Source organism: Anolis sagrei, chromosome 6, assembly GCF_037176765.1.
Source record: "Anolis sagrei isolate rAnoSag1 chromosome 6, rAnoSag1.mat, whole genome shotgun sequence".
Lineage (NCBI taxonomy): Eukaryota > Metazoa > Chordata > Lepidosauria > Squamata > Dactyloidae > Anolis > Anolis sagrei.
In genome coordinates this window covers 40,236,762-40,259,546 of record NC_090026.1, presented here as the reverse complement: position 1 = coordinate 40,259,546, position 22,785 = coordinate 40,236,762, and the positions used below count along the sequence as shown (strand labels likewise).

The 22,785-nt window shown below is 41.1% G+C and overlaps 1 protein-coding gene across 1 annotated transcript in view; it reads left to right on the top strand.

Moving 5' to 3' along the window:
• RAPGEFL1 (Rap guanine nucleotide exchange factor like 1) overlaps positions 1-21,714 on the top strand; it is a 102,179-nt gene extending 80,465 nt beyond the window's left edge. The window contains exons 11-15 of the mRNA XM_060781042.2: positions 2,774-2,824; positions 3,539-3,626; positions 4,325-4,389; positions 14,724-14,778; positions 17,752-21,714. Coding sequence (XP_060637025.2) covers positions 2,774-2,824; positions 3,539-3,626; positions 4,325-4,389; positions 14,724-14,778; positions 17,752-17,876 — 384 coding nt within the window. The 3' untranslated portion in view covers positions 17,877-21,714. The remainder of the gene's footprint in view (positions 1-2,773; positions 2,825-3,538; positions 3,627-4,324; positions 4,390-14,723; positions 14,779-17,751) is intronic.
• Positions 21,715-22,785: the final 1,071 nt, after the last annotated feature.

Genomic DNA, 22,785 nt, shown 5'->3' with positions numbered 1-22,785 from the left:
TTCAAAGTAATTTTGCAATTTTCTTCCCACTGCAAAAAAATTATTTGAAGACCTCAATTTTGGAGTTCAAGATGTCTTCTGCGTAAAATTCACACATGGTATTTTTGCACAGAAAACGGCATATTCTGCATAGTAAAAAAAATTGGACTGAAAATATTTCTGTGCAGAAAACGTTATGTTAATTGTGTTGAAAATCTTGCAGTTGGGGACTTACTCAGCAAAATTTGCATTTTGCACAGAAAATGTTTTTTTCTGTGCAGTGAATAGGGTTTTCTGAATGAAAATTAATACTTTTGTGATATATGCAAATTTTGTACATGGTGTAACATATATTTCTTCTATGAAGCAAGAAACAACAATAGATTAGACACCAGTTAAAAGAACATATAAAACCAATTCATATTTGAAACCATCATAGATTTTTTTTACAGTTCTTGATTTTTTTTCTGTGAAAAATTTATTTGTGCAAATTTGTTTTTTGTTCAAAAAAATCCCTTTCTATGCAATAAAAAGTACACATAGAATCCATTGTAAATAATATCAAGTAAGGATATGTAATAGTCTGACAGCTTTGATATTAGTGTATGCGTAGGATTTAGTTTTCCAGAACTTGTTGACACATTTTTCTTTGGCATATAAACAAATATATCTGCACATACTTGCTCAATCTTTTTCTCTCTGTCTCCCGTCCCCTTATATCCACCCACACTCCTTCCCTCTCACTCTGTGCTTTTAGTCCTTATGTAATAGCCATATTTCTTGTTTATCAGGAATTCTGGATACATGTATTTTGTCAGCCCCCCCCCCCCCCCCCGCATTTGTTGTACTCCTCCCTATAATTTCACAAAATCTCTCCCATCAAACTGGGTCACCACTGTGCAGGGAGATAAACAAGGAGCATTCAGGCTTCTAAAAGCAACAGGATTGTCTCCTGAATGATGATCCCAGTGGTGGACACATGGCAGGGTGTGGTGCTGTACATTTTCCTTGATGCTTTGTGTTGGCTGTGTTTCATCTTAAAATTAGTTGGGTCTTGGCGCTGAAAGGCCAACATATTAAAGATACTTCTTTTCTTGTATCTCAACCTAAATCATATGTCACTTGAGAAAAGCACTGGCAGACACTTCACTTCTAGACATATGTTGCTAGTTGCTCCTATTTCAGCCCCATTTTGTCTCTTTGTCAGTGTGGTGCTGGTGGTTTTAGTGTTGGGTTTAGATTCTTGGAGACCAGGGTTCAAACCCCCTCAATTATGGAGATCTCCTGGGTGATGTTGGTTAACTCGCATTCTCTCTCGTACTCAGAATGTGGCTATGGCAAACCTCCACTGAATGAATCTTGCCAATAGAACCCTAAGATAAGTTCATTGTAAGTTGGAGTCACATTGAAGGCACAGAAAATTTTTAGATTATTTCATCTTGAATATATGTAACTCCGTTTGTGGCCTTCATATCTTTAGTAGTTTTTGACCTAACAATTCTACGAGTCTATATGCGATACCATGTGTTGACGATCTTCTACTTAGGATCTGCTTTTGATTAGTAGTAAGATCATTTTTTCCATAGTGGTGCCACAAATTTGAACTGCTTTTCACAAGCAGGCCATTCATGCACTCTCTCCCTCACTCTTATTGTGGGTATAACTAGAGTTCTTGCTCCACTAACTGGACCAATAGTCATAATCCTTAAATTAGTGAACCTCCACATACATAGAGTCTTTTGAATACTGACTAAATCTGTGAGAACAAATTATAGGGATGGCTATCACTTGTACACCACCACTAGGGGCATCCGGCTGATATTAGAACAGTAGTATTGGATTTAGGGGATCCAAAAAGGGAATTCTTATGTTCTTCTGAATTATAGTCATATTTGTTTAATTGACTACACTTTAAAAGTACTTTTAAACTTTCATAAGCTACATTGGCTAGTTCCTAAAGTATAAAGGAAGTGTGGAAAAGGTTAAAGAAAATTAAATGTTATTCTAAGTACATCTTAGAATGAAACCATCTTGGTGTTTCTTTTCTGTGAAATGAACCTGCCACACCTTTGAGCGTTGAGGGCAGTGCCTGTTCTCAGGTGAGTCGTTGCATAAGCAATCCCGCTTCCAAGATGCTGCACATTGGGACTAGTTAAACACTACCATCTAGGGTGACTCACAGGAGGAAACAAATCCTGTTTGTGCAATTTGCTCAGTTGGTTCATCAATCCCAACATGTACAAGGATGTCAGGCTCTTCCATTACATGTGGAGCTCACTGTTGTTAAACTGGCTATATTGATAAATACACGGAGGTGTACAGTACACATTCGAAAGCCTTCAATCTTACTGCCTTAATCTGCTGGAGCCCCAGGCAGCCATATCTAGGGTTGTCTCACAGTATGTTATTACAACATTATGATTCTACCGCAGCTACTGTAGCAGCATCCAATGACATCTGAAATTTGCTGTTTAGGGAGAGGCATTTGGACTTCTCAGCGAGAGAGAGTTCACCAAACTACAAACCCCAGAATTCTATCAGATACAGCCATGAATATTAAAATGGAACCATAGCGCTATAATTATGGTCCAAATTATGCGCTGGAAAAACTTTAAAATATACACCTGTATTTTTCACAGAGGGCAGTTGGGAGCCTTCTGACTATAAATAATAACCCACTTAAATCATATAGGAATGTCCAGATTGAATAAGTTGTACTGGGTTTTATTTAGGTGTTAGATAGCTCCAAAATGGAAATAATGGGTCTTTCTCTGAAATGTTTGTTTTTTTCTAGAAACTTCCAGGGAAATTTAAGAACTTGTTCCGGAAATTTGAGAACCTAACGGTAAGCCATTCAGAGGTCTCTTTGAAAAAAGCTGGTTTTGAGTGGAAATTTCACAGTTTAAATATCAGTTGAGCTATGAATAAGACAACGTTATCTCTGGCCTTAAGTTCTCCTCTTAGATATCCAACCTCTTGAAAGATTGTTTTGTTTAAAAATTCAATGCAGAGCCTTTCAAGCTTCCTGAAAGTCCAAATATTATAATGGACGTGGACCTCCAGTCTTAGGGAGCAGCCCCCACCCCTGGGTTTTTCTTGCAATTTGGGGCCTGATGTGGCTTGTGGGTAAAACATTGTCCCCTGGCCTGTTGGACATTGTGTGTTGCTGACCTAGAATACTGCCCAAATCCTCTACAAAATCGTCTAGAGACTGGCTTGTATGAAAATATTTGCTGGTGGCATGGATTTGTTGTTGTTCTCATCATAATTTCCCATAGCCACTTTTGCCAACCTGATTAATTAACTAATTAGAAAGATGTGCATCCCTGAAGGTCCCAAGTCACAAATAACAGAACAGTGAGAATAGGGAAGGCCTTGAACAACAGATTTATCAGGTGTTCATCACAGATATTATGAAATACACATTTTACAAACCTGGCCTTGTTCAAAAAGAATTGTTTGTACAGCATTATAGCCTCCATTGTACTTTGGGAACAGCTAGTTCTCTGTTATTCTGAAAACCAGAAACTGTAGTCCTTTTCTTCCTTTCACACGGCAGGACCCTTGTCGGAATCATAAAAGCTACCGAGAAGTTCTCTCTAGGATGAAGCCTCCAATAATCCCTTTTGTGCCCCTAATCTTAAAAGGTGAGTGACAACTGCTCATTGCTCTTCTAGAACAAGGATTTTTGGACAAATGCCTTGCTTATATTAATATGGATTGAATTCTGGAAAGGGGATATCTGAAAAAGGTAGCACCTATCAATAAAAGCTGGTCTGTGGTTTTCTGTTACATTTTAATCCAGGCATTCGCCATCAGCCTCAGAAGACAACTCAAAAAACCCTTCTGTAGATAGAGGTCTGGGGGCTATGTAAGCTTGATTGTCAATGATGGGGAGTTAGGAAATAGATATGAACCACATGCAACACATCCTTTATTTTTTTTTATATACAATAATGTTTTCCATTGACTCCTGTACGGAAAATAAATCAAAGACATTACTGTGAAGAAAACAAAATAAGCCCCAATACCTTTGTATAGTCCTCTCACTGTATGAGATTATTTGTTCACTTCATCAACCCCATTGTCATTGCAATATGGGAGCCTTTATTAATATAATCCCATCTTTGAAAACAGATATTTATCTAGTATTAGCAATAATAAAAATGTCTCTGAGAATGTTTCATATAATCATTTGATTATGACCGTCTAGCCTCAGCAACTAGAAGGAAGGCAAAGGGGCTTAAGATCTGCAGGGTATGAAAATTAGAATCCACCGTTCCTTCCAGTCTACATCTTTCTTGGCTCACTTTCCTCTCTTCTTCCTCCCCTCTAACTCTCTCAGATCTGACGTTCTTGCATGAAGCTAGCAAAACCTTGGTGGATGGACTGGTCAATGTAGAGAAGCTGGTAAGAACATACCACTACTATCCCATCCTTGTTCCTTTATCCTAGCATGTACTGTACTACATAGAAAGAATAATATTCTTACTTTCTCAGTCTATACAATAGGAGTGATCATGCTACAAAATTCAGGTGACAGTCTAAAGGAAAGAAACACTTGTAGCCAGTAGGGTAAAAATATAGTGTCCAACCTTGGGGAAAAAATGGTCCTACACATTGGATAGCCCGAGAAGCATGGCCCTACATTACAGGCAACAGCTTTGCCATTTTGCTTGAATCCGAGGGATAGAAATGTTGAAGGCAATCAAAGATGTGAGGTTCTGTAAAACGTTACCTATCTTACTTATATCTCTTTGCTTCCATGATGAAGATCTTGAGATGGAATAATTATGCCATATTTAAATGGTCCAAATATGTTTATAGAATAACTCATAGCAGGATTGGTCAATGTTTGCATCCAGACCTCTATGTGGTCAACTCTTAACTGTAGGACAGGAGCAGGATTCAAAACAATCTTGACAGATTAGAGAGATGGGCCAAAACTAACAAAATGAAATTCAACAGTGACAAATGCAAGATACTCCACTTTGGCAGAAAAAATGAAATGCAAAGATACAGAATGGGGGACAATGCCTGGCTCGAGAGCAGTACGTGTGAAAAAGATCTTGGAGTCCTCGTGGACAACAAGTTAAACATGAGCCAACAATGTAATGTGGCAGCAAAAAAAGCCAATGGTATTTTGGCCTGCATCAATAGGAGCATAGTGTCTAGAACCAGGGAAGTAATGCTACCTCTCTATTCTGCTTTGGTTAGACCACACCTGGAATATTGTGTCCAATTCTGGGCACCACAATTCAAGAGAGATATTGACAAGCTGGAATGTGTCCTGAGGAGGGCGACTAAAATGATCAAGGGTCTGGAGAACAAGCCCTACGAGGAGTGGCTTAGGGAACTGGGCATGTTTAGCCTGAAGAAGAGAAGGCTGAGAGGAGATATGATAGCCATGTATAAATATGTGAGAGGAAGCCACAGGGAGGAGGGAGCAAGCTTGTTTTCGGCTTCCTTGGAGACTAGGACGCGGAACAATGGCTTCAAACTACAAGAAAGGAGATTCCATCTGAACATTAGGAAGAACTTCCTGACTGTGAGAGCCGTTCAGCAGTGGAACTCTCTGCCCCGGAGTGTGGTGGAGGCTCCTTCTTTGGAAGCTTTTAAACAGAGGCTGGATGGCCATCTGTCAGGGGTGATTTGAATGCAATATTCCTGCTTCTTGGCAGGGGGTTGGACTGGATGGCCCATGAGGTCTCTTCCAACTCTTTGATTCTATGATTCTATGATTCTATGTAGCCTTTCCCCCACAAGTCGTATGTACATTTGGTCTGTGTGTTTGACACATGAAATATAATTTGCACCTGTTCATTCAATTTTACAATCCAACATTTTTAAAAAGTCTCTCTAAAATTCCTCCTTCTCCAAGCCAAAAGAGAGAGAATATAGCACGAGTTGTACCAGCAATAGGTTGGTCTCCCTTCCACACTGCCAACAGGGGTTGCCTTTTGTAAATAGGGGAAATTGGGGATCTGGACTTGTATCGTATTTCATCCCAATTGCTAAGAACAATAGCTTGGCCTGGGGCCTGAAGTGCAGCATGTGGAAGATATTTTCTCTCATGGTCAGGAAAAAAGGCAGAAGGCTAGGCTCTTCTTATTTAGGGCAGGCCTGGCTTGTCCAGTGGCTCTACAGTCTGCTGGTTAAAGAGGTCAGTACTGTTTGTACACTCTTGTTTGGCACAGACCAACGAAAACACGCAGGCTGGCTTGACACGTTTGCTGCTCGAGGCAGTGGACAATATGATATGCTTTTTCCTTCAGCTGAAAGACTGTTCCATTCCTTGTACTGAAGTAAAATATACTTACCAACCATTCTTAAGGGAAGGATGCTGGCCTAGGGATGCAGGCAGGCTGTGAGACATGCACGGCTTTGTCTTGTATCACTGCACTGCTTGTCTCCACTCCTATCCTCTGCTGCCTGAAATGCAGCTACCCTACTCTGTCTAATGAAAGCTCTGATTCTGTAAACATGATGGGAAAAGGGCTGCCAGGCCAGGACTATTCTGGGCCCTGAGATTTCAGGGTCAAAATCTGAGATTTAGGGACAATGTCTTGGGAATAATGTCATCTAGATAAATAAAAATGCAATGTTCATTTGTGGGATTAACACAACACAAAAACCACTGGGCGAATTGACACCAAATTTGGACACAATACACCTATTAGGCCAAAAAGTGTCCATCATTCCTAAAAACACACACATACACAAAACACAGTGGAATGGACTTAAAACCCTCAAAAATACATCCTATATACATATAGACATACGCTCATATGCACATACACATGACAACATACATACACACACATATATACACAAGGACACACAAATATACACATATACATGCACACATATATACCTGTACACATGCACAGAATTATACATATTAACACACATATACATATACACATATATGCATATACACAAGAACACACATATACACAATATACAGATACACATCTAAACACACAAATATATACACACATATACATGCACACACATCTATACACCCACATGTATATACGCAAACACACATATATGCACATACACACAAATGTATGTGCATAAAACACATACACACATACAAAACAGATATGCACAGACTGGGCCACAGCAACGCGTGGCAGAGGTCGGCAAGTTAAGCCTAAATAATAAATATACTATGTAACACAGTGTTTGTTCCTGGGCTATAAATGTCATTTCCTAATTGGTTCGATCATAAAAACATGGAAAAGGTTTATTGTACTGCAAAAAAACCTTTGATTTGGAGGGACATTTTCCAGCCCATTTTGCTATAGTTTTTTTCAATGAATATCTCATTGAGACCCAACCAATTCAACGTAGTTTGTGGCAGCCACAAAAACGACGTTTCTGGAGTATAACAACCACTTTCAAAGTAAGTACCATACAATTAAACAGGAAAGAACACTTTAAAATCAAGAACAGAAAATTATTCAATTTTTGTTATAGACTGATATTATCCTCACATCATCATCATCATCATCATCATCATCACCATTATCCCACTTTTCTCCCATGGGTGGGACTCATTTGCATGTAGAATGCCATTCACACCAAAAAGACCAAGTACAACACATGTGAAGATACACATACGTATTTGCACAAAAACACTTCAAGACAGCACTCTTGCTCAGAGATTTTTCACCCTTTGTCCTAAGAGCCAAAGAAGTGGGTCCCAAGACCTGGGAACTCTAGGAAAGAGAGAACTTTCCAAAGTTGTTTCTTAAAAGCTTGATAGGAGCTGTGTGGGGATTGCGGGAGTCGGTTAAATCTGTAGCATTGTGGGAATAGCTATTATTAATAGTATTATTTCTTACCAATTCTCTCACACCAGAAGCGACTTGCAATCTCTCAAGTCGCTCCTGACATGACAAAATAAATAAATAGATTCTTACCCGGCTGTCTTCACGGCGAGGCACGATGCAGTTAAAAACACATCATCATAAAAACAGTCAGTAAAAAACATATACAAGCAGTCCCTGAGTTACAAACATCCGAGTTACAAACGACTCCTAATTTAGAATGGGGATGAGACAACAGGAAGTTGTTAGGAGCGACTTGAGAAACTGCAAGTCACATCTGGTGTGAGAGAATTGACTGTCTGCAAGGACGTTGCCCAGGGGACGCCCAGATGTTTCGATGTTTTACCATCCTTGTGGGAGGCTTCTCTCATGTCCCCGCATGGGGAACTGGAGCTGACAGAGGGAGCTCATCCACACTATCCCAGGATTCGAACCTGTGATCTGTCGGTCTTCAGTCCTGCCGGCTCAAGGGTTTAACCCATTGCATCATGAGGGGCTCTCACAGGAACTGAGAGAAATCTACTCCAAGGAAGGGAAATGGTGTCTCAACTGAAGCTTAATCACCAATTCTTGCTTCCACAACAAGACAGTTCTTTCAAAATCCAATTATCACAGGGACAGAAAGTGAAGTGAAATCTTCTGAACAGGGGCACAGACAGTAAATCAAACACCGCAGGGCTGTTAACCCTTCCCTATGTGATCCAAAGCGATATGCAAGGGTTGAATGAAAAGTAATGCCTCCACCTTCGTAACTCCTCAACAGATGGCAGTACTAATATGCAGCAGGTACTGGCTTGTATAGTAGACTCTCGTCTACAGTTCCATTTTGGCGAGAAGCCTTCACATTGAACAGTTGTGTTGTTAAAGTACAAAATATGGAACCCTGCGCAGACGGTTGGTCAATGCGACTTAAGCAACCTGTAGTCATTGAATTCTTGACAGCAGAAGGTGTCACCCCAAAGGAGATTCATCAGAGAACACAAGCTGCTTATGGTGATTGTGTTGATGTGAGTACTGTGCGAGTAAGTTTAAAGATGTTGAGGTGGGAACATCTGACCTGCATGACAAACAAAGAGTTGGACATCCTGTGACAGCAACCACCGAGTTTCACAAGCAAAAAGTTGACAGATTGATTCAGGACGATCGACATATCACTCAGAGAGAAATTTCAAGCATAATCTGCATTTTGTAAGAATGTTTGGGTCACATTATTGCTTTGCTTGGCTGTCGGAAGATCTGTGCACGATGGGTACCCAAAATGCTGACGCCTGAAATGAAAGCGCACAGACTTGAAACTTCAGAGACTGGATCTCACCACCATACAACATCCTCCATACAGTCCAGATTTAGCACTGTCTGACTTGCATCTGTTCCCAATAATGAAAGAAGATCTGCGGGGACATCATTAAGCTTCTGATGAGGAGTTTGAGAGAACTGTGAGACGCTGATTGCGAAAAGAGAGTTTTGACTTCTTTCCTGACAGCTTCAGAAAACTTGTTCATTGTTGGCAGGAATGTATCCAATTGTCTGGTGATTATGTGGAAAAGTGAATAGTGATAATCAAAGAGCACATTCTAAGGATTATTTCCGCGTTTGATTTATTAAAATATTCCCATCCAAACCCAAGTAATGAAAGTGAAGGATTACTTTTAATTCAACCCTCATATATTTGGAGTTACACTTTTAAAATGTACCAGTCCCGACTTACATACACACTCCGCTCAACAACAAACCTACTGAGCCTATCTTGTCTGTAACTTGGAGACTGCCTGAATCTATATAAATTAAAATGTAATGTTTATTTGTGGGATTAACAGAACTCAAAAACCACTGGACAAATTGATACCAAATTTGGACACAAGATACCTAATAACCCAATGTATGTCCTTCACTCAAAAAATGATTTTGTCATTTGGGAGTTGTAGTTGCTGGGATTTATAGTTCACCTACAATCAAAGAGCATTCTGAACTCCAATTATGGAATTGAACCAAATGTGGTACACAGGACTCCCATTCCCAATAGGAAACACTAGAAGGCTTTGGTGGGGATTGACCTTGAATTTGGGAGTTGTAGTTCACCTACATCCAGAGAGCACTGTGGACTCAAACAAGGATGGATCTGGACCAAACTTGGCACGAATATTCCATATGCCCAAATATGAAGACAGATGGAGTTTGGGGGGAATAGACCTTGACACTTGGGAGTTGTAGTTGCTGGGATTTATAGTTCACCTACAATCAAAGAGCATTCTGAACCCCACGAACGACAGAATGGGGCAAACTTCTCACACAGAGCCCTCATGACCAATAGAAAATACTTAAGGTCATCCAGTCCAACTCCCTTCACTAGGGCAAGAAAACATAATCAGAGCCCTCCTGACAAAGAGCCATCCAGCCATAGATATAGATAGAGATATATGATTCACACAGAGAGAGATATAGTACCTTAGATTTGAAAGGGACTCCTAAAGAAGGACAATTATATGTTGCATGTTCCAGAGTGGGCAAACCAGACAATCTCTATATCAACACTGACAAAGAAACAACAAGAAATACAGTTTACCCACAAGCATAAAGAAATTTCATATATTAAGAAATCAACGCCTTCTCATTACTTTCCACCAGACTGGGCCACAGCAACGCGTGGCAGGGGACGGCTAGTTAAAACATATTTTCTGTAAAATGCACAAAACATAGACTCAAATATTCCTGGAGAAAATCATACAATAACTCAGATCTGCTGCAGGGTTAGACCAAAAAGGCACCATATAAGTCTATTGTTTCTGCAGGGTCAGAGGCCTCACCTCGCCAATCTCTGCCCTGAATAGAAACTGATGCAGGAGGATGCCCCCCTCTCCCTTCTGTTTAGCCTGTTATAAGGACACTGAGATGCAAGAATCATTGCTATGTCTCCCTTTTATGTATCTGGGGAGCAGCCCTCACATCCAGCCCCACCAGGCGAATGCAGACTGGGTTTCTGAGGGTGTGAGGAAGGAAACCAGTGTCTCCCAGCATCTCCCACGGTGGGCTCCGTGCCCCCCATCCTTCCCCTTGGGCCTCAAGGGATTAACTAGCAGTTGGGCCTCTGCATGCTTTCCAGCCCAGTAGGACAGTAGGGTTACCATGGCGACGGCTTCTGCAGAAGCTCCTCCAACTCTCCTTGCCGAGGTCCCTGCGTGCGCGTGTTGCGTGTGCGGTATCATGATCTGCGCCAGAGTTGTCCCAGATTTTTAAGACCCCTGGGGAGAAGGGGAACGGCGGGGAAGAAAAATGAAGCAGCATCGTTGTCAGCTCAGCCCTCGTTTTCCCTCCCAACCTTCTTTAAATCGACTTGAAACAGAGAGCAATTTGTATGTTGAGCATTTGTGTCATCTAGGAAGAAATCCCAGTGCTGTCATTACTAATCTAATGCATGCTAAACAAATATATGGATACAAAATTGACAGTAGTGCTGAATGTGGTTTTTGCTTTGAATCTGCTTTTTTAAAGTGCTTTTTGTAATATCAGGATTTTTTTTCACGTCAGGAGTGACTTGAGAAACTGCAAGTCACTTCTAGTGTGAGAGAATTGGCCATCTGCAAGGACGTTGCCCAGGGGACGCCTGGATGTTATACCATCCTGAGGGAGGCTTTTCTCATGATATCAGGATATGCTAGTGTTCTGTGAAAGAACACTATCATTATATCGTTATCAGAGAGTAAGGGAGCTACATATAAAAGCTGCAAATAATCTTATTTATTATTTATTGGAGCCCCCGTTGGCGCAGTGGGTTAAACCCCTGTGCCGGCAGGACTGAAGACCGACAAGTCACAGGTTCAAATCCAGGGAGAGGCAGATGAGCTCCCTCTATCAGCTCCAGCTTCTCATGCAGGGACATGAGAGAAGCCTCCCACAAGGCTGATAAAAACATCAAAAATCATCTGGGCATCCCCTGGGCAACGTCCTTGCAGACGGCCAATTCTCTCACACCAGAAACGACTTGCAGTTTCTCAAGTCGTTCCTGACACGACCCAAAAAAAAAAAGATCTTATTTATTTATTTATTGGCTGCATTTGTATACTCTACTTTCTCAGCCGGAGGCAACTTGAGGCGGTTCACAATCAGCAGCAATTAGATGCCATTACAAATATCAATACAGTTAAAACAATTATAAAAACAATTCAGCAAGTAGCTCCCTTGCTCTCTGATAACCGCTGGGAGAGGTCATCCGGAGTTTTGGAGTTGGGTGCCATCTCTACACAGATGACACACAACTCTACTACTCTTTTCCACCTAACTCCAAGGAAGCCCCTCGGGTGCCGGACAAGTGTCTGGCCACTGTGGCTGTCTGGATGAGGAAGAACAAGCTGAAGATTAACCCCGACAAGACAGAGGTCCTCCTGGTCGATCGTAAACCGGATCGGGGTATAGGGTGGCTACCTGTGCTGGACGGGGTTACACTCCCCCTGAAGTCACAGGTCCGCAGCTTGGGTGTCCTCCTGAACTCATCACTTACGCTTGAGGCTCAGGCATCAGCGGTAGCCAGGAGGGCCTTTGACAACTAAGACTCGTGTGCCAGCTGCGACCGTACGGATCTGGCCAGGGTGGTCCATGCCTTAGTCACCTCTAGATTGGATTACTGTAATGCACTCTACTTAGGGCTACCCTTGATAATGGCTCGGAAATTCCAGATGGTCCGACGGGCGGCAGCCAGGTTGCTAACTGGTGCTCCTTACAGGGAGAGGTCAACCCTCCTGTTCAATGAGCTCCACTGGCTGCCATTTATTTTCCGGACCCAATTCAAAGTGCAGGTTCTTACCTAAAAAGCCCTGAACGGTTTGGGACCCGCCTACCTTTGTGACCGCATTTCTGTGTACGAACCCACACGTTCTCTTCGATCATCTGGAGAGGCCCTGGTCGCGCTCCCACCTGCATCGCAAGCGCAATTGGTGGGGACGAGAGAGAGGGCCTTCTCGATAGTGGCCCCTCGACTCTGGAACTCACTCCCTAAGGACATTAGGCAGGCCCCAACTCTGGCAGTCTTCAAGAGGAGTTGGAAAACGTGGTTGTTCCAGTGTGCCTTCCCAGAATAATGGATCCTCGGCACTTTGTCCTCTAAAGCACTTTATATCGATCTAGGTCTGTTTGTAAGTCTTCATCACGCCCCACTTCCTTATCTCGTCCATGACCAGCATAATTTTAAATTTTTAATTACATTTGGCCCAGTCATAGATTTTAAAGTGTTTTGTACTATTGCCAACAATCACATATTGTCTATGTGATTTATTTTTAAATGCATGTATTGTTATTGTTATTGCTTGTATTGTTGTATTGTGGGCACAGCCTCATGTAAGCCGCACCGGGTCCCTTGGGGAGATGGTAGCGGGGGTATAAATAAAGTATTATTATTATTATTATTATTATTATTATTAAAAATGTAATATAAAAAGCAAATATGTCTGTAAAAACAAAATCCTTCACGTCTCCTTACTAAATCGTTATCCAATTGCAAGGTCAATCATTCCATATATTTGTTTATGTCTAATTATACTCCAGTAGGAAAAGCTTGCTCGAAAAGCCAAGTCTTAACCATTTTGCGGAAAGGGATGGAGCTGATCTTATATCCCTAGGGAGGGCGTTCTATAGCCGAGGGGCCAGCACTGAGAAGGCCCTGTCTCTCGTCCCCGCCAAACGTATCTGTGAGGAAGGTGGGATTGAGAGCAGGGCATTCTCTCTCCCCCCCCCCCCCAGATGATCTTAAAGTCCTAGCAGGTTCATAAGGAGAGATACGTTCCGATAGGTAAGAGCATTTAAAGAGTATTCCAAAATTATGCCTGTTGGGAAAAATGCACATTTTATCTAAACAAAAATCCCATTATATATGGTTATTTATCATTGGTGCCACTTTAATCACTTAATTTTTGTGTGTGTCAGAAGTGATTTGAGAAACTGCAAGTCACTTCTGGTGTGAGAGAATTGGCTGTCTGCAAGGATATTGCCCAGGGGATGCCCAGATGTGTTACCATCCTTGTGGGAGGCTTCTCTTGTGTCCCTGCATGGGGAGCTGGATCTGACAGAGGGAGCTCACCCGTGCTCTCCTCAGATTCAAACTTCCGACCTGTCCATCTTCAGTCCTGCCGACACAAGGATTTAACCCATTGCATCACTGGAGGCTTCTTACTTAATAACAACAAACATGCTTAATTTAGTGGGCGAAATGGAGCGGAATGACAAATCTGTCTTCCCACCCTCTTTTTTTGTTTGGTCAGAGCCAGTTGAATATAAGGAAAGCTGTATGACAGCCTTCTCAAATTCACTTTTCAGAATCTGGCAGGATGGAGAACAGCAGATTGGAGAGAAAGTGGCCTGAAATGTCTTCGCAGAGGTTTAACATAAAATCTCTGCAGTTTCTAACCAATAGACACAGTTTTTCTGAGCTGTTTAAATAGGGAGGCAGAGACTACCCTCTAGTGGTTCAAAGCTGTAAACAACCAAGGTGGCCAGTTGCAACATTTACACCTGCCTCCAGCTTCCTTCCTCACAGGGCTTTGAACTCTATTTGCTTTGCACTGGATCATATGGCAGTGTACACACACATATTCCAGTTCAAGAAGATAATGTGCATTGCTTTAATAATCAGGATTATATGACAGTGTAGAAGGTGCCTGAGTTTTGCATCCAGGACCTCCCTCCGCTTTGGATGTCAAAATTTGTTGATGCTTATATTCCATTATGTACAATGTCATAACAATATTGTGCTTCCAGTATCAATTTGAACAATCAAGATTTGGTCTTTTGGATCGTTTAAAAGCACATTTTCAAGCTGTGGATGGTTGAATCTGTGGTTGCAGAATCTGTGGATTGGATTGACATTCTTAAGGTTTGGTAGATATAATAATTAAACTGTCTTTCCTCTCTTTTTTGTAGCACTCAGTTGCAGAGAAAGTTCGAACAATCAGAAAGTGTCGGAGCAGGCCCCTCTGTGAGTATTTGACTGCGAAAGGATACAAAAATACAGTAATTGTTTTCACAACTATTGTTTGATATGTGCTTACTATCCACCATGTGCTGAGTTGTAGAGGGAATATGGAAAAAAACCATATCCTTGCTGGGGCAGATAACAATTGGCATTAAAATACATGAATAATAATAAACATTATTTATAGACCGCCCTATCTCTCCAAAGGGACTCAGGGTGGTTTCCAATACATATGGCAAGCATTCAATGCCAGCAAAGAGGTGATACCAGGAACTGGTCAGATTGTAAAAATTCATTGGGCTTTGAAACTTGCATCTTTTGAAGTTTGTCTTCACAGCACTGAATTTTAGAAGCTTGCTTTTCCTTTAAAAATGAATGCATTTTTTTTCCTCAGGCTTGTGCATCTAACATTGTTTTCCATACTAGAGCACTTCAGAATAGACTTTGGCCACTTCGACATTGCTATATAATCTAGATGATTGAATCAGATAATTCACATTATCTTCTTTGAACGGGATGATATGAATCTACACTGCCATATAATCCAATTCGAAGCAGATAATCTGGATTTTATATGGCAGTGAAGAAGGAGCCGAAATCTGGGTTTGCATGGATAATTAGCCCAGAAATGCTCCTATATCATGCAGGATGAAGTAGCCCTGTCAGGCAGAAGGTTAGAATGTTACAGAAAGACATCAAGTTGTTAGTCTTTATCATGACCAAGATTATAGACTAGCTAATTAGTTACGTATACTTAAGTGATTCTTCCTGTCTCAGCCTAACTTCCTGCTGCAGCAGCTGCTCTGAGCAACTGTGATCTATTCTCCTGTTGCTCAGGACACAGCCGAGTGACATTTCTCCTCCTAACAATGATCTCCAGTGCAAGGAGAAATTGCTTCTGACTGCCACACTGAAGACTGCTGATGAGGAAGGGCTACTGAACCCCAATTGACAGGAGAACAAATCCTCCATTGCTTGCAGCTAATATTAGTTAAACTATTGAATACATAGAGATTGCAAAGATGAATCAGTTTTAAATTTGTAACTCTAGGTTACATATTCGTAACTGTGATTGTGTTTGTCAGCCCAAGTTATTACAGTACTATATTTTTATTGCAAAGGATGAGGAAAGAGAGCTGTGAGATTTTCTGCCTGGGGTGCCAAAACAGTCTAACTAGTCTATCTGAGAGGTGGGGCATGATGTATTACTGTGCCTCAGGTAGCAATATGTTTTTGGATCAAAGTCCCAAAGATCTAAGATAAGCAGGTATCTCTACTCATGGTACTGATTGTTGGGTTGCCTCATCTAATGTTGCAAGCTGTGTAACTAGTATAATCTCCTCTGCCTCGCCTCAATTTAATCCTCTACATATACCAAACTAGTATTCCAGAGGGTAGAAGAGAACTTGCCTTTCACCTTCTTGATACAAAGTCCCATCTACATTGCTGTTATAATGCAGATTGAATTCCCTTATATGGTCATATTATCCAGTTCTGTGCAGTTAATCTGCAGCTCCTTCTACACTGCCATATAAAATCCAGATTATCTGCTTTGAACTGAATTATATGGCAGTGTAGACTCATATAATCCAGTTCAACACAGATAATGTGGATTATCTGCTTTGATAAATATGGCAGAATAGAAGGGGCCTTCATTAAATGAATCTACATTGATCACATGATGCAGTTCAATCTGTGTTATGGCAATGTAAATGGGGACTAAGTGGAGAGCTATTTTAAATCTATCTATACACATAATAAAAGTGAAAATCTGTATGTGGCACAGGTGTCTGTTCACACTGACAGCCTCCAGCCTCCACAAATAGGCTATTGTTTCCAGTGCTGAGAAGACAGCAAGTCACTCTCTTGAAGGACATTGCAGGTTATAGCAAGCACATCCCAGTGTTCCTTTCTCTCTGCATTTGCATGACCCCACCCACTGCTTCTCCCTTATCTCATTCCAACCCTTTCTTTTGGCACACAGCAGAGGAATTGATCAGCAACTGAACATACTGGAGAGGTTTGGAGAGAATTCACAATGATTTATAGGAGTTGTAGGGACTGGGATGCATAGTTCACCTGCAATCTAAGAGCACTCTGAACTGCACCAATGATGGACCTGGAACTCACTTGGCACACAAACCCACCATGAGCAATTGTCCATACTTGCAGAGTTTAGGGATGATTACCCTGAGAGTTGTAGTTCACCCTTATCTAGAGAACAGTGAACTCAGCCAATGATGGATCGGGACCAAACTTGGCACACAGAACCAACATGGCCAATGTGCATTCTGGCTGAGCTTGGGGGTGATTGCCCTGGGAATCTGGGAGTTGTAGTTCACCCTTACCTAGATATCACTGAACTCAGCTGCTGTCGGATCTGGATCAAACTTGGCACGCAGATCCAACATGGCTAACTTTAAGTAATGGCAGGGTTTGGGAATGACTGGCCCACAATTCTGGAAATTGTAGTTCACCCACAGCCTTATGCATTTAATGGGAGCATTAATTAAAAAACAAAAAAGAAAGACTGTTTGTTTTTCTAATAAATAGCATTACACATTACCAAACTGATATTACCAAACTTCACAAAACAAACAATGCTTTCTCAAATAACCTGGGCAGCGCCGGGTCCCCAAGCTAGTAGATAATAAATTCAAACATTTCCTTGTCTACAGTCAGTATGAAATCGTTTAGCTCTGCAACATCTCTTTGCTCATATCTTTAAATTAACATTGGGGAAGTGATCTTCTAAATTTCTTGAGTTCTAATTTCCATAAGTCCATGTCAACATAACCCATGTTGAGAGATGGTGGGAGCAGCAATTGATCTATATGTACTTTAAAAAAATCAATTAAAAAAATAAACTTTAGAATTGTTTTGTCTGCTCTCCAAGAAGCAAATGTGGTGCATGTGTGCAGCGGCAGCACATTTTATGTCTCTTTCTGATGTACATTCTTCTCTTTCTCCCTGTAGGCTTGGAAATGGAATCATCTCCCCAGCAGTTGCAGACTAAAGCTTACGTCCGGCAGTTTCAAGTTATTGACAATCAAAACCTGCTCTTTGAGCTCTCACACAAGCTGGAGTCAAACAGCCAATGAGGCCACAGCCCGTAGGTGGGCGTTGCCAGCAAAGAATGTTTACTCCGTGCGATACTCAAGCACTTTTTGGATGTACAGGGGTTCTTCCTAGGGTTGGCCCAGGTTGGAAAGAACATCATGGAGTCACCATACGGCAGGGATGCTCAACCGTGGTCAGGGATAGGCCAAAACACTTTGGTGTCCGTGGCACAAAATTGAATGGCACTTTGCCTTCCTATATTTAACACGGTGAGACATAAATTTGCTGGGAAGTTTTGTTGCCAAGCCTGGCATCAAGGCATTTTGATACCATAGATGAAAAATCCAAATAGCACCTTCCCCAGTTCTGTTGCTGCCACTTTAACTGTGCCCTACATCTGTAGCCTTTGCTTAATGAGAGAACTGGCCCTATCTGTTGTGCAACCATGCTGGAAACGAATGGAAGCTGCACTGCAATACGTTTGGGTGGGCTTTTGCGGAAGAACTTCCCAGTACATTGCAGCCCACTACTTATTTTACCACATTTTGTGGCATTCAAACCTGAGGCGGCCTCTTTGCCTTGCTTCATGGTAGAACTGCTCGTGACTTGCCTTTTACAGAGTCGCTAAGACTGGGAGGAATATAGCTACGAGTTGTGGAGCAATATTTGTGGAGATGATCAAACCAAAACTGGATTTTTTTGAGTTGCTTGTAGGGCAGCTTGTGCGGGAGGTAGAGCTCTGGTCAGACAATATTCCTCCTCTCTGATAGCATAAGAGAACATGGTTGGGGGTTGTTAAGAATTTACATGCATGCAAGTCCTTTTTTTGGACAAGGCATAGTCCTAAAGCTTCCCATCCTTGGCAAATGTCAAGCTTTGAGAAAGGCTGCTGTTGCTCCTTCTTATCAATGGGGAGAGGGAGGCAATTCAGGCCATGAAGATCCAACTGCTCTGAGCTCCTCAAGAGAAAGAAAAGCAGTGTGCTCCATTTGAAGAAGGATTTTCAGTCTACATCAGCTACTTCTCTATAACATCAATCAGCCCTTCCTTTTCCCACCAATAAGCAGCAGCAGCAGAGGCCACAATTAAGGCTTGACAGGCAGTGAGATGACACAGATCTCTCTGTGTGAAGCTACGTGCACATTTAAGATCTTTGGAAATCATAAATGTTTGAGTCAGAAAAATAAGCTTCCAATGACTTGAATACAGTCCAACCACAAGGGACGCCATGTGCAGAAATGTCAAGAAGAGTTAATTTTCTGCCTTTCGGTTCCAGCTCTTCTTTTTACGACGTTAATATGATTGATATTTCCATCTTGGGCTGGATGCGGAAACTTTTTAAAAAATATGGAATATTACCAGGAGACTCTTAAAGGTGTCTTCTCAGGGTACAGTCCCAGACTGTGAATAATAATTCTCATTCAGGTAACTGAGATAGGAAAATGTGTTTGCTTTTTGTGTTCGTATCCTTCGGGCTTGCGTAAACCAATAGGACAGCATTCGTTCGGGGAGATTTTTACAACCGACAACTTTAAGTTTGAAATGGATATTGAAATCATATATCTGTTGAAGTTTCTGATGGGGGCATTTCTGCCGACTTGAAGTAACCTCGAAATTATTTTGTCCCCCAAAGAACTACTCTGCCATAATACGGGATAAAGAATACTCAACATTTGCCAAGCAACAATTCCCAAGCAACTGGGTTTGTTATGGGAACTCGTGACAGTCGAAATGGTACAAACTGTATATAGATTAATGTTATCTCTGGTTCTGGCTCCTGTCTGGGCGTCTTGTATAGCAATAGATGTTGGATACATTCATTTTTGTAAATGCCTTAGAAGGGGCAGCAGGGAAAAGAAGCTAATACTCCCTTCTGTTGGACCAATCTCTGGATTAATGTCACTCCCGAGTCCTGGAGGTTCTGCTCTAGCAGCATTGAAGAGCTATGGAAAGAGAGAGCAGGAAGTTGGCTATATATTAAGACTAGGCTAGAGATGTGAAGTTTTCTTTCTCCATAGTATCATTCGAGCATTCAACGGATATGTTTGAATATACAATTGGCCCTCCACATTTGCGAGTTTGACATTAGTAGTTTTGATTAAAATGTTCTTTCTTAGAATTCCTAGATCCACCAGTGTGACAATATGTATGGTCAATTTCTGCCAGAGGTTGACCATAGAATCATTCTGGAAGGCCTTAAGATCTCTAAAGATGTGTTTTCTCCGTTTTTAAAAAACTAGCCATTTTAAAAAATGTGATTTTCACTTTTGTGAAGGTCCTGTGCCCCTAACCCCCATGAATATTGAAGGCTGACTACCTTGCCCTCAATACAGTGCTAATGGTTATACAATGATAAAACAGTTGTGGTCCTTACCCTCCAGAGTGCCTTTAAAACAGAGGTTGGCAACTGCTCCTTTTAGCCCTTGTACCAACGAATCCCTTTTTATGGCTGGAATGCTGCTTAAGAGATAATTTTTGGGAGCTGAAGCAACAGTGGAAGGAAAGGCTAATATACAATAGGGCAGGATCAATATAGGCTTGGACTGAATCTTTATGTTGGAAGTGGATGCTCTTTCGCTGCTCTTCAGCCTCCCCTCCAATTGTATAAAGAAACACGTGATTGCAAAAGTATTAAGAGGTTCTTGACCCCTGCTGCAATTGATCTTGAGAACATACTTTCAAAAGCACTGAATTTAATTCATGCTGATAGTAGTGAGATCAGAATCAGAGATATGATTAATTACATGGAAAAGGAATAATAGGATTTGTGAACCCTCCACTGCCATCTCCAATAGGTTTTAGCCAACTTTCTGCAGGACAGACTGCCACACATTTTCTTACTTGTCCTTCGGTCAGATCACAAATAGAAAATGTATTTTTAATTATACCCAGGGAGCTCTAACAAGTATTATGGCCACCTTTCCCAACCAGGTGCTCTCCAGATGCATTAGACTACAACATCTGTAATCCTGCAGCTAGAGATTGTGGAACCTGTTGTCCCACATCCAGGAGCACTTTAAAGGGATTATGGATGCCAATGTAATGAGACATAAGAATTCCTGCATCATGCTTCAGGGCTCAGGCCTAGCAGCGGGAATCTGTTTTCAGTGCCATGGCTCAATCCTGAAAATGTGAAATAATACTGAGTGCCTCTGAGCATGTCCAGAGTGCATTTCCCATACTACTGACTAACCATAGCCCACTTCCACACAGGATGTTCAGGTTAGAGGGAAAGCACTTTTCTTTATAGAAATGTTTTCCCAGTCATGTTTCTAACAGCTTTAATATGTGATCAAAATTTTAATATCAAAGAAAAAGATACTGGAAACAATTCTCTGGCATTTAAAAAACGTATTTTGTGTTTGCTGACTTCCTTTCTCTCTTTTTTTAAAATAAAGAATTGTGTGTGTGGGTGTGTGCAGGGGTGGGTTTGCCTTTATGGGCTTCTGTTCAGGGACTTTTTGTTTCAGGGTCTCTCGCTTTTGTCTATATTTCTTTTTTCTCTCTCCTGGAGAGAGAGTGTTTCAGGTCCTAACGCGAGGATGTGTATATGAATATGTATATTTATATATTTTTAACAAGAACTTCTTGAATTGTACATTTATTTTTTAAGGAAAGAGCCTTGTATCATATTGGAGCATTGTACAGCAAATTTTCTACTGTCGGAATGAGGGACTGCTTGCCTACACATATAGCCCAATAAGCTTCTGCGAGGTGGAATGTAAGCTGTGTTGTGTTGTTCCAGGGAAGCCGAGTTTATTTTTGGTCTGGCTGTTGTTATTATTAATTATTATTGTCATTGTTTTGCTAAAGAAGCACTTGGGTGGGAATCCAAATGGTGAAACTAAAATATTGTGAAAAATAAAAATGATAATTGGCTTTTGATTGTATAGCTCCTTTCTTCTCTCATAAATCTTGTTATGCAAAAAAAATTCTCAGGAGACGAAAAACAGAAGGGCTTTCCTCATGGCTATCACACTTTGCAAGATCCCACAATAGAAGAATCTCTTCTTCCAGCTTTAGTAAACATACACACATGTCTTGTTTGGACTTGGGTCCCATCTACAAGGTATTTCATTATTTATTTATATGCAAATATAAGTGTTCCAAAATCTGAAAACACTTTTGGTCCCAAGCATTTCAGATAAGGGATTCTCGATCTGTACCAACGTAATGCCATATATGTAGCTCATGAGCCAATGCAAATGGTTGAAAATCAGCTGTAACGTGCAATGTTGAATTGCAATGTATAATCAGACACTATCCATCAATACACTATTGCATGTCCAGTGATCGGTTAAATAAAAAATGTCAATTTTCCAAAAAACAAAGCAAAACAATTTGAAGGCAACGTGTACCTATCTATATCACTAACAGAAAGCTGGACATAATAGATGAGATATGCATAAATGACAAATCTGCACATGTGAGCATGCAGGATTAGATACATAAATGATTGTGTTAGGAAAATAGTCAATATATAATTAGAATTCCATTTAGTTAATATAATGTAAGAATGATTAAATCTGGATTTACATGTACTTACACACTTGCAGCAATACATTGCAGTGTGGCATGCTCTTTTCTGCTTTACATAGCTAACAAATCTTGTTTCAGAAGATGCAATTCCATTGTTACTAAATTCTAGTTTTGCCTCCTTCGCTCTTCAACAACAAGCATGGCATGCACTGAGTCTTCATAGTCATTACTGGGTTAGTACAGATTATTATTCCCCAAAATTCCCCTCCGGTATTAACTGAAATTTATGAAGGTTTTCCCCTGACATGAAGTCCAGCCGTGTCCGACTCTGGGGTGTGGTATTCATCTCCATTTCTAAGCCAGCGTTGTCCATAGACACCTCCAAACTCATATGGCCAGCATGACTGCATGGAGCACCGTTATACTGGGTATTTAAAATTGGTATACTGGGTGTTTTTAAAAAATGGACCC